The following is a 12,694-nucleotide window of genomic DNA, read 5'->3' as shown; positions in this document are numbered from 1 at the left end:
AATGACCGTGGCAGCACCAGAGCACCCCAGAGCTGGACCGTGTGTGCCCGGAAGGTGCTGACATGCGGGTGGCACAGGCACGGGTACCGGGCACCAGGGACAGGTGTCAGGGCAGCTCCAGCTCCCTGGCTGTCACTGTCTCCGCCGCTCTCGTCCTTTCCCTGTCCCAGCTGCTGCCGCTACTCCCCCGTCAGCCTCCTGCGCCCTTATCATCCCTGCTACAACCCTGACAAGAGTTGCTGCTCTCTAGCTGCGCCTCTGCCTTGCCCTGAATCTTTCTTATCTGAAAGGCCTGACAGTGTTTTCGGCACCTTATCGGCGCTGCAGCAGCGCAGGCGGTGAGCCAGCAACGTGCCGCCGGCGGCGCTGAGCCGGGGAGCGCAGCCGGGGAGCACAGCCTGCGTGCAGGCGCTCGGCAGCCCCACTCACGCCTGCTGGTCAAAAGGCGGCGATGGGAGAGGATGAGCCACCCGCTGTCACCCCGTTTGTGGGTGGGCACAACCGGCTCTCCCTGCGGCACGGCTGGAGTGCTCCCCCGGCACCGCGCAGCAGCCAGCGGCAGCTGGGACCGGCCTGGGGACAGCCGAGCTGTGCCATGACTGTCCCTGCAGCCCCAGCCCGGTGTGTGCAGCCTCAGTGCAGCCACAGGTCGCGGGGATCATGGTCCTGCAGTGTCCCCTTGACATGGGGGGCTCGGGGCTGCAAATACAGTCCCTGAACTCAGGGAGCGCAATGGGAGGAGCAAGAAGGATCTCTCTCTTAAAATGCAACCAGTTGTAATTGTAATGCTTTTCTTTCCGTGCCTCTGCATTAGCAGGGATTAACTCCTGACAAGGAGTATTAATTCCTTTCTCTTGGTTGCACCTCTGCCCGAGGAGCTGCTGCTGAGCACACTGCGAGCTGGAGGAGTGCGCAGGGTCAGCTGGCAGCGAGCGTTTCCCGCTGCCGCTGTCACTATTCTCAGAGCTGGCGTCACCACAGGTTCCCCTTCTGCGGGATCACACCGTTTCCCTTTTTAGAGATGTTTTCTCCGAGGAGAGCGTTCCCCGGCACGGTCAGGTTACAGGAGAGGCAGCCGAGCCGAGAGCTGGCGCACGGGCGGCTGTTTGGAATCACCAAGGGGTGTTTTTGCTTTGAGGACTCTGTTTCATGGTGGAAACCTGCCAGGTGTGGAGTAAAGGCAAAGTGCAATTAGATAAATTCATAAATAAATCATGCTAGATTCAGGAATGAGTACCGAGAGGAGGATGCGCATGGCGGGGAGCCCTTTGGGTCGCAGCGCCAAGGTCGGCTGCTGTGTTGATGGCGCTTCCACCCGGTGCTGCTCAGTGGCGGTGGGGACGTGTGGGCTCAGGGGCCGCTGCTCAGGGCAGGAGGAGGGTGTACCCAGAGTCCTGGAGCCCCAGCTCTGCCCATGGCCCGGGGAGCCCAAGGGGGCTCGGGGGGCACCTCTGCGTGCGAAGCCTCCGGCGCTGAGCTGGTGCTGGCCAGCAGACTGGGAGCAAAGTGCACGGGAGCAGATGGAATATGGGACGGCAGCGTGCAGGATTTGATCCTCTGGACACTTGCGTTCTCTTTATATAGCTATTTAGAGAAGTGATAGGCTGCTGAGCCTAACTCCTCCGCACAGGAGGGGAGCTGCGAGAGTGTTACTCTCACAAAACACCCAGGGGCACAGTCTGCAGTAAAAACCATTTTTGTCAATCAGGAAAAGCCAGAAAAGAACATCCGAAATCAGTAAAATGTTTTAAAAAGGCCAAGTGGTTTAGCGTCATACTGGAGTGGAAAGGAAGATGATGGCCAAGTTGGGAACTCCTGAAAATGAGTGCGGAGGCTCAGAGGAGCGGCTCTGCTGGCCCTGTTCCTGGGGCTCCGTGCGGGATCCTCCTGGAGCAGGAGCCAAGTCCCCAGCGGCTGAGGCCTCAGCAGCAGTCACTGCGCTGCCCCCGGGCCCCGTGCTCCGACATGGTGAGCGGTCACTGCGCTGCCCCCAGGTGCTGTGCTCCGACATGGTGAGCGGTCACTGCGCTGCCCCCAGGTGCTGTGCTCTGACATGGTGAGCGGTCACTGCGCTGCCCCCAGGTGCTGTGCTCCGACATGGTGAGCGGTCACTGCGCTGCCCCCAGGTGCTGTGCTCCGACATGGTGAGCGGTCACTGCGCTGCCCCCAGGTGCTGTGCTCTGACATGGTGAGCGGTCACTGCGCTGCCCCCAGGTGCTGTGCTCCAACATGGTGAGCGGTCACTGCGCTGCCCCCAGGTGCTGTGCTCCAACATGGTGAGCGGTCACTGCGCTGCCCCCAGGTGCTGTGCTCCAACACGGTGAGCGGTCACTGCGCTGCCCCCAGGTGCTGTGCTCCAACACGGTGAGCGGTCACTGCGCTGCCCCCAGGTGCTGTGCTCCAACATGGTGAGCGGTCACTGCGCTGCCCCCGGGCCCCGTGCTCCGACATGGTGAGCGGTCACTGCGCTGCCCCCGGGCCTCGTGCTCCAACACGGTGAGCGGTCACTGCGCTGCCCCCGGGCCCCGTGCTCCGACATGGTGAGCGGTCACTGCGCTGCCCCCGGGCCTCGTGCTCCAACACGGTGAGCGGTCACTGCGCTGCCCCCAGGTGCTGTGCTCCGACATGGTGAGCGGTCACTGCACTGCCCCCAGGTGCTGTGCTCCGACATGGTGAGCGGTCACTGCACTGCCCCCAGGTGCTGTGCTCCGACATGGTGAGCGGTCACTGCGCTGCCCCCAGGTGCTGTGCTCCGACATGGTGAGCGGTCACTGCACTGCCCCCGGGCCTCGTGCTCCAACACGGTGAGCGGTCACTGCACTGCCCCCAGGTGCTGTGCTCCAACATGGTGAGCGGTCACTGCGCTGCCCCCGGGCCCCGTGCTCCAACATGGTGAGCGGTCACTGCACTGCCCCCAGGTGCTGTGCTCCAACATGGTGAGCGGTCACTGCGCTGCCCCCGGGCCCCGTGCTCCAACATGGTGAGCGGTCACTGCACTGCCCCCAGGTGCTGTGCTCCGACATGGTGAGCGGTCACTGCGCTGCCCCCAGGTGCTGTGCTCCGACATGGTGAGCGGTCACTGCACTGCCCCCAGGTGCTGTGCTCCGACATGGTGAGCGGTCACTGTGCTGCCCCCAGGTGCTGTGCTCCGACATGGTGAGCGGTCACTGTGCTGCCCCCGGGCCCCACGCTCCAACGTGTCTGTGAGCGGTCACTACACTTACTCCAGGCCCTGCGCTCCAACGTGTCCGTGTCCCCCGGGACTTCCCAGCTCCGCTCCGGCCGTGCCCCGCGAACACCGCTGGAGCACATCCAGCTGCTGCTGCCCTTTGCGCTCTCTGCGTTCTGCTTTTTATTTTGCCTGGAATGGGAGCAGGTCCGTGTTGACCTGCCCACTCTGTGTCTTACAAAATCAGTGTCTGGTGGGGGGTGTCTTTTCCTCCTCCTTTTTGCCTTCAGCAAATGCAGTTTAAATAGTGAAAGAAGTAGGTGAGAAGAAAATTTGCCAGTGTTTCCCAGTGTATTGGTCATTTAATCTGCAGTATCCAACTTTAGTATGCAAATTCCAAATAAGCATATGAGCAGCAAAACATTTTAATGTACTTTATAGAGTACAGCAATGCAGAAGTGATTTGAAGGATTTCGCACGGTCTGGTTGTTAGAGAAGCTGACATGCATCTGCCTGCTCTCTAAGCGAGCTAATTACCGTCAGTATTGTCGTTTGTTAGGACACGACTCGAGAGCTTTATATGGCTGAGCTCACTCTCCCTTGGAATGAACTGTCCTTGGGAAAAATAACTGCTATGATGTTAGCATCTAATCTTGGGATATGATTTGTTCTACTTAGAATTTTAAATACTTATTTCAGGAATGATGTGCTCTGGTGTTAAGTTAGGACTTGTGTTCTGGGCTCCTGCGTCAGACGGTTCCACAACTGAAAGCTCTCAGCACATCTACCTGGGGTGTCCAGGACAGCAGGCAGGGACCACAGACCTGTCAGGCTGAGTGCCCGGGCTCCCCAATTCAGGTGAATCCTCAGAACATCGGGTCGGTGACTGTAACCAGCAGTGGGATTGATTGCATCCCCATCCGGACCGTGTCACCCGTACGGATGGCGTGCAGGTGTTTGGGTGTCTGCTTCAGCCGCTCCCACAGGGAGTCTGGATCTCGGGCTGGAAATTTCACAGGTTGAGGCTTTTCCTGCAGCTTCTTTCAGGCTCCTCTCCTGCCAGAAATACCTCGAACAGAAGTGTGGCTGTTGAGTGAGCTACAAGAGAGACGGGCAGGGAAGTGAGAGAGAAAGGAATTGCCTAACTGTTTTATTTAAAACGCGTGTGTTTCCGTTTGAATGCCATCACTTTCTATTCGAAGTATTCAAGAATCAAGAATGACCGCAACCAAGCGGCTGTTTCCTGCTTGCTTCATATAGACCCTTTTTGCCAGAAAGAAGCAGCTCAGAAGATTTTGGAGATTTGGAGACCTTGGGTAATGAGGAAATGTGAGCTGGCAGTGCTGTTGTTTGAATGCTGAGAACATCCTGGTAACACAGCCCCCGCTTTGGTCCCTTCTCTGCGTGGAGGACGCGGGGTGAGCGGGGACCTGGCTCTGCTGCCCGTGTCCCCGGCTGGGCAGTGAGAATGAACCCAGCCCAAAGTTAGGACAAGTGAAGTGGATGGCAGCGAATCAGTAACATCGCAGCACTATCTCGGCATTTTTGCAGCCAGGCGGAAGTGGACAGGTGGACAGGTGCCTCTTGCGTTTGTGTTTCTTACAGACTGAGCTGAAAATTATGATACTGATCACAGGGCTAGTGATAAATAACTAAATAAAAGCTCTCCAGATCGGAAAGACCAGGCAATGTATCATGCTTCTGCATCTCTTTCTACTCAGGTGAATGATATATTACTGCCATTTTCAATGCTTGCTTTTAAATAAACAAGGATTGGAAGCGTTCTTGGCTGCCGTGGCGGTGGCTGGGAAGCCGTTGCTGGTGGTGCTGTTGTTCGGACTGGCAGTGTGAGGGTTTGCCCATGGTGACCATCGCTTGGAGGTCTGGGAAGGACCGGGAGCTGGCCGTGCCTCATCCATCACAGCTGCTGCACCACAGCCCTGGGAACTTGCTCTGGCCACACCAGAGGTTCTCTCTCTCTGCCCAGCCATGTCCATTTCCTGGTCATTCTCTTCTGGATTTAACTGTGACAAAATTAGCTTCTCTGTGGATGCTTTTTCTTTCTCTGTGTATACAGATACTTCAATGTATGCACACACTTATACAGGGATTTGTGTATCTCATCTTTATGTTACTAATGGAGTAGTTCTCGCTTACGTGTGGTTTTGTGGAGCACCAACACAAGACAGAGAGCACAGACAGCTGACAGTAGTTGCATCCCTTTCTTTGTATTCAGAGCAAAAGAATGCGGTTCACTTGTAGCCTGCAGCCAAATAAAGGAAATGCCCCATTTCTGCCTGTTTGGGAGCCCTGTCACTGGGTGGGGATGGCCCAGCGGAGGGCATTACCCGCGTGGCCAGGGGGTGTTTTCCAGCTGAGGGGTTTGCCCGGTCTGTTCACGTGTGCTGCGGGAACAGCTCTGCGGGCTCCGCACCCTGAGCAGAGCAGTGGCTCGCTCGGCTCTGCTGCAAAGGTACCTCCAGAGTCTTTGTCCCCGCCTGGAAAAGACTATAAATGGGATCAAGCTGGACAAATGGACATTTCCTCCGAACAGCTTCACAGGTGGCCTTGCTCTCGTCCTTGGGGTGACACTTCTTAGGTCTTAGATGGTGAGCAGCTGGTGCTTGGAGCAGCACAGGGGTTAAAAGGCGGCCAGAGCACTAGCATGGCTGGAACCAAACAACAACCTAGTTTGGTTTGTTGCAGGGATCAGAGCCAAGGTCCTTGAGGAAATACTGATGATCCAAGCTCACGGGCACCCACCTTTAAAAGGAAATTCTGGCTACTAAAGTGGTTTTATTTTTGTACAAACTTGGTTGCATTTGTCCCTTTCTGGTTCCCACAGCCTTTGGAAAACTAAAATGACAAAATGCATTTTTGTTTGCGGCTTCTGAAGAGCTGCCCATGAAAAGAACACATGTCGGTTTTTACATGTGGGGTTTGCAGGTGTGTGAGGAGGGAGCCGATGCTCGCGGCGCTGCTGCTGGGGTCGGTGCCGGTCCGTGGGCTGCGCCGGGCGGGAACCGCGCACCAGCCGCGGGGATGCTGCACGGGCGCTGCGGGGACCGTGCCGGCGGCTTCTCATTCCTCCAGCCTCCTTCGGCTGCCGTTGCGTGGCAGTGCTGTGGCAGCGGGACCAGTGATGTTGCATAGTGGTGGTGTGGCAGCGGGACCGGTGATGTTGCATGGTGATGTGGCAGCGGGACTGGTGATGTTCTGTAGTATCGTGGCAGCAGAACCGGTGCCGGCTCTGGCTGCAGTTCCCCCCACCCGAGGCAGCTCATGTTCCGCAGACGTGCAGGGCGATCCGGGCAGCCCCGGGGAGGAGGTGCCGCCGCTGCGGGTCGTGGATTGCCCTCTCGTGGCAGAGCCTGGATCATGGCAGAGCCGGGATTGTGGCAGCGGGTGCGGCACGGCACGGCCCATGGGCGCAGAGCACCGGCCGGCGGGGCTGCTCGGGCCGTCGATGCCACTGAGCACAGCCGGCGGGGCTGGCTGGGGCAACCGGGTCACAGTGCAGCGCGAGTGTGTCCGAGCCCCACGGCGCTCGGGGTGGTCTCAGAGAGCCAACCACAGCAACTTTGTTCAGAAAGCAGAAAAAGCCTTGTAGGTGGCTGAGCAGGAGCCAGAATGAAACCTGCTGTGCTCTTGGCTCCTGGTGCTGCTGGGGTTTGATGCTCTTTGACATCAGCCGTGGCTTTAGAGGAGCCAGGTCCCCGCTGCCAGGGGGAGGAGCCACCATCCCACGCCGCTCTGCTCCTCCTGGGGCCCAGCGCCCATCCTGCGGTGCCGCAGAAATCCTGGCTGTTGTGAACCACGTCCCCCAAGCTGAGCGCTTCTCTTTTCCTGGTGTCACAGGTGTGTCGAGAGTACCAGCGTGGCAACTGCAACAGGGGAGAGAACGACTGCCGGTTCGCTCACCCCGCCGACAGCGCCATGATCGACACCAACGACAACACGGTCACCGTCTGCATGGATTACATCAAAGGGAGATGCTCACGGGAAAAGTGCAAATATTTTCACCCTCCTGCACACCTGCAAGCCAAGATCAAGGCTGCCCAGTACCAGGTTAACCAAGCTGCAGCTGCCCAGGCAGCAGCGACTGCAGCTGCCATGGTGAGTTGGGAAGACACCTCTGGAACACAAGTGTGTTGAGAAAACAATGGATGTGTTAACTGTTCTTGCTGGGGGAGGGTGTGCTCAGGGATCCCGGTTGCTACATGAGCTCTCTCAGCATGTGGTGCCAGATCTGCTCCTAAGTAGTCTCAGACTGTTAAGGTGTTTCACTGATTTTGCCTGCTGAGGTACAGAGTATCTATATGTGCGTATATGTGTGCATACGTGTGTGTGTGTGTGTGTGTGTGTGTGCATATATGTGTAAATAGTTTATTGTACGTTTGTGTGTGGGTAGATGTGTATCTATCTAGTTGTACAGATAGATAAACCCGTATTTCAGTTCCCGTAAGTCCATGTTTGTAGAGACTCAGTTTAAGTCGATCTGGCTGTGGTGACGCTACTCGCAGCCACCTGCCCATGCCCAGCGAGGCCGGCGCGGCCCTGGCCCCCGGCGGCTGTACGGCCAGGGGAGGGCAGCCCCGCCAAGGGCGCTGCCACGTTGTCCTGACCCGGGGGCTGTGGGCGGAGGAGCCGCGGGGCCAGGACAGCGGGGCCAGGCCAGCAGGGCAGCCGGCGCACGGGGCCGGCGCGGGCGGGGAGCTGGTGGCCAGCGGCAGGTGGCGGGAGCCCCGTTCCCACTCCCGCACCCCGCGTCTGCCCTGCCCGCCGCCCCCGTGCATGCACAGTCTTGTTACCGTTGTACACGGCATCCGGTGATTTGTTTTTATTTGTTTTTTCTCACCTCCCCAATGCACTGCTGCCCCCATGATGCACCTCTGCTTGCTGTTTATGTTAATGCGCTTGACCCCACTGGCCATTGCCATCATGTGCTCGCTGCCTGCTAATTAAGACTCAGTCGGCTGTCAAATCACTGAAGCGACCCCTCGAGGCAACCTTTGACCTGGTACTATGACCTTTCACCTTTTAGCTTGGCATGTAGCTGTATGGTAGAGTCGAGTTTGGGGTTAATGTGGAGCAATGGAATATCCCAGTTCCCGCAGCTCATCCCCCGGCGCGGGGCGGCTGGGCCAGGCTCAGAGCAGGGCTCAGAGCAGGACCCCGCCGGCCCCGTCCCGTCCCATCCTGTCCCGTCCCATCCCATCCTGTCCCGTCCCGTCCCTCCCCCCGCCCCCGTCCCGTCCCCGTCCCCCCCGGGAGCGTGGCGCAGGGCGGCCGCGGCGCAGGGTGTGTTGGCATGGCTTTGTGGCGCGGAGCGGCCGGGGTGCCGGCATGGGCGCGCTCTGCATGCCGGGCAGCGCTGGGGCCGGGGAGAGGGTTGGCGCCAGCGGCCCTGCCATGCGCTCCGGACGGTGATTATTAACACCGCTGCTACGTGTTGGTCCTCGTGGAGCCAGCAGTGCTGCTTCCCCGCCCCGAGGGCCTCGCTCCTGATCCAAACCCTCCAGCTTTACCGTGGCGTAATGTTGACGCCGGTCCCTATAACGTACGGCTCCCCGCGTGCCCTGTGCGCTGTAATGGTAGGCTAAAGTAGTGCTCCCCTGTAAAGCTTTTACCTCGCCTTTTATTTGGTAGTGAAGTCTGCTACGCTGCTTGCTTGCTCATGGATAAACATGGTGCTGCCTGGTTGTTTTGCCTTCTACTGATTTTTCTTTTTTTCCTCTCTCTCTCTTTTTCTTCTCCCTCCCCCCACCTCCCATCCTTCTCCACACCCCCTTCCCCCCCCTTTTTTTTTGTTTGTTTTGTTTTGTTTTTTCTTTTTTTTACTGGACTTTATTTTTATGCCCACCCACCATTCAGGGAATTCCTCAAGCTGTACTTCCCCCTTTACCAAAGAGGCCTGCGCTTGAAAAAACCAATGGTGCCACCGCAGTCTTTAACACTGGTATCTTCCAATACCAGCAGGCTCTTGCCAACATGCAGTTACAGCAGCATACAGCCTTTCTCCCACCAGGTAAGTGCTGCTCATTCGCCTTTGTCGTGGGAGGGAGCAGGGGAAACCACGGCAGAGCCACCCTGGGTTCAGCCGTTGGTTCTTGCCGCCCGGTGCCTGCGGTGCGTGCCGGGGACGCCATGGTGCCCTGTGGTGTGTGCTGGGGACGCTGTGGTGCCCTGCGGTGTGTGCCAGGGACACGGCGGTGCCATCGGTGTGTGCCGGGGATGCCACAGTGCCCGCAGCGTGTGCCGGGGACGCCGCAGTGCCCACAGCGTGTGCCAGGGACACCGTGGTGCCCACAGTGTGTGCCGGGGACGCCGCGGTGCCCACAGTGTGTGCCGGGGACGCCGCGGTGCCCGGCCGTGGCACAGCCGTGCTGCTGCGGGAGCGCTGCCTTCTCTCTGCTGCTCCTCCAGCTGGGTGGGTGTTTTCCAGCCTAACATAAAAATCAGCGTCATGCCCTGTGATCCCAAATCAGAACTGAAATCCCCTGTCTCGTTCCTCTTTCCCTCGATCAGCTTCTCTCCGTTACACATCTCTTCAGCTGCTGTGTTTGTTTCTCTGTGCTGTGAGACCCCTTTGCCTTTGTGTGCTTAGTGACGGTTGTTCCGAGTCACACACCGGAAGGTTTTGATTTTAATTAGGGCGCAGTGATCATAAAGGCACAGGCAGGCTAATCATGAACAAGAAAGCGGCGTTCGGCCTCCACCGCTAAAGCCTCAGAGCTGATTTTGGTCTAAGCAGAACCAAGGTGCACTTGCTTTTATTCACAAGTGACGAAAGCTACACTTACCCTAGCAGAATTACAGAAGAGTTGATGCCTGTACTATTTACATAATACAATCTGGCGTGCAACCAACATACGTCATTTAAATGGCACACAAATCAGTTGCTTGGTGTAGTACATTGTAAGAACTGATTTAGGTTCCAAAAAATGCACTGCAACCACTAAAAATATATTAGTAAAATCTTATTGAAAAGCTTGTTGGAGTCAACAGAAAGACTCTGATCGAGTAAGCTTACTCTACATGCTAAAATTCATATAAAAATGCTTGTGCAATCTCAGTCCTACCTGTAGATGCTAAACAACTTCACGGATTTGTTTTGGCAAAGTATAACTAATGTAGGTAGTGAAGCACACAGTTCAGTGCGTTAATCAGACGGGCCCAGGTGCCCGGGACGCTGCCAGGAGGTGCTGTGCTGCGGCAGCCGCGGGGCGCAGGGCCGCCAGGGAGCTCCCTGCTGCTGCTGGGACGCGGTGGGCGCAGATCCTCCGCACAGCACCCTCCTCCCTGCGGCGGCTGGCTCCGCGCATCGCTGCCCTCCGGATGGGAGGGAGGAGAGGTCAGGAACACCCGCTCACCTCACAGAGTGCTTGTGCTGTCTGCCTCATATTCCTAATTAGGATTAGTGGATTGGAGAGGTTAAATAGACTGAGGGGAGTAATACAAGGGAGAGAAGAGAAAAGAAATGCTTAGAACACCAGTAAACTTAGAACATTAATAAAAATAGCTTCATTCCACTTTATTCCACAACCAGAGATAATCTGGTTGTGAAGTTATGATCAGTTAACCGAGCACGTCCTTGAACTGAAATTCTGCCTCGTGCCGAAAAGCTGGGAACATTTGGAACGGCACGTTTATTATTCATGCGTTCCCATCAGTCAGTCGGAGCTTCTAAGTCAAGATGCATATTAAGGTCATAGCAGAAATGATTGTAATGACTGGTGAGAGGGTCATACAGCATTACGTCTTCATGTTTGCAAGTTATTGCACCCTAGCTGGTGTTTTCATTTCTGCCTTATGTTCATTTGCTTCGATTCCCTTTCAAAACTGTGTGCGCTGGTTCTAATGTTGACGAGGATAACTCAGACTCAGATTTTGAGCCGAGAAGCTTTACAGTGACATTTCAGAGTCGTTATGAAGATGTAACTGGTCTTTAGCATGTAGACCTATTTATGCATGGAATGACATATTCCAGATCTAATGAAGTGTCTGTAGCCTTACAAATAGGGCCCTTCTGCACAGACAGAACTCAAAGGTCCTTCTCCGTCACCTCATTAGCACCACAGAGATGTCCTGAGAGGAACCGAGAAAGCAGTTTTACTTATGTTTGCACTTTATAGCCATATTTTGCTCCGTTTTTCAGTCTTGCAAGTGGTCCCATTGATTTGTGCGTGGGGAAGTCGGAAAAGCCACCCTTCTGTTAACCTTTCTTGGTGAATGTTTTCAGTCTCTTCCACGGCACAGAAATAGAAGAGTAATTAGGAAACATGATTATGCCCTTTCCTTTGTAGCCTTACAGATACAGAGATGACAGAGAATAACCTTGTCCCCAGCAGTAATTATACTGGCTGACTTTCTCCCTGGTTAATTAAGCGCTGTGGGATGGCGCAGGGCGCCGGGTGGTGGCAGCGGAGCCGTTCCCGTCCCCTGGTGCGGTCGTGGCACCGGCATTGCCGCGGCCACAGCGCCGGCTGCCGGACCCTTTCCGTTCCCACCGCAATCTCCGTCCCCGCACTGGGGTTCAGTTTTGTTTCTGCTGCGTCAGGCATAATTAGCAGCATTGATAAATGTTACTTGTTAAATTAAAAAGTAAGTTGTTTATTTAAAGTGGATATTTTGAAATATCAGTATATCTTTATCATATGGGAAGCAAAAGCAGAAGATCCCGAGTTCAGTCTGGTGGAAGGCATTTTGCTATGTGAAGTAAATAGAGTTACCAGCTTAGTGATATTCAGAAAATGACACTGAAACGTTCCTGAGACCCCGCGGCTGCTGCGGGCTCGCCAGCTGCAGGGCAGGATTCACCGGGTGCTGTCGCTTCAGTTGTTCTTGTGCAGCCTAAAGAGAGCTGCAGGTTGTGAGCCCAGACACCAGCGGCTTAAAATACATCCCATAATGGAAAAACGTGCTGAACGATGGTGCTGGGTGCTGCCCTGAGCTGCTCGGGCGCTCCCCTGACCTGCGCATTCAGCAAACAGCCAGAGGACAGGCAGGTCACTGTCACCTCACCAGGGACAGGCAGGTCACTGTCACCTCACCAGGGACAGGCAGGTCACTGTCACCTCACCAGGGATAGGCAGGTCACCACCACCTCACCAGGGACAGGCAGGTCACTGTCACCTCACCAGGGATAGGCAGGTCACCACCACCTCACCTGGGACAGGCAGGTCACCGTCACTTCACCTGGGACAGGCAGGTCACTGTCACCTCGCCAGGGACAGGCAGGTCACCACCACCTCACCAGGGACAGGCAGGTCACCACCACCTCACCAGGCACAAGCGGGTCACCACCACCTCACCAGGGACAGGCAGGTCACCACCACCTCACCAGGGACAGGCAGGTCACTGTCACCTCACCAGGGACAGGCAGGTCACCACCACCTCACCAGGCACAAGCGGGTCACCACCACCTCGCCAGGGACAGGCAGGTCACTGTCACCTCGCCAGGGACAGGCAGGTCACTGTCACCTCACCAGGCACAGGCAGGTCACTGTCACCTCGCCAGGGACA

General features: G+C 56.5%; 1 protein-coding gene across 10 annotated transcripts in view; it reads left to right on the top strand.

Annotated features, from left to right (window-relative positions):
* The window catches only part of MBNL1 (muscleblind like splicing regulator 1), a 77,556-nt gene that overhangs the window by 55,118 nt on the left and 9,744 nt on the right, over positions 1 to 12,694 (top strand). For 7 of the 10 annotated variants that reach the window (XM_065844571.2, XM_065844581.2, XM_065844570.2 and 4 more), the window contains 3 exons: positions 7,028 to 7,285; positions 8,136 to 8,189; positions 9,044 to 9,197. In XM_065844571.2, coding sequence (XP_065700643.1) covers positions 7,028 to 7,285; positions 8,136 to 8,189; positions 9,044 to 9,197 — 466 coding nt within the window. The remainder of the gene's footprint in view (positions 1 to 7,027; positions 7,286 to 8,135; positions 8,190 to 9,043; positions 9,198 to 12,694) is intronic. The other 3 variants (XM_065844580.2, XM_065844578.2, XM_065844577.2) reach the window with 1 other exon arrangement.

Source organism: Patagioenas fasciata, chromosome 9 (genome assembly GCF_037038585.1).
Source record: "Patagioenas fasciata isolate bPatFas1 chromosome 9, bPatFas1.hap1, whole genome shotgun sequence".
Lineage (NCBI taxonomy): Eukaryota > Metazoa > Chordata > Aves > Columbiformes > Columbidae > Patagioenas > Patagioenas fasciata.
The sequence above is the reverse complement of the archived record's forward strand: the minus strand, read 5'-3'. Positions and strand labels throughout refer to the sequence as shown.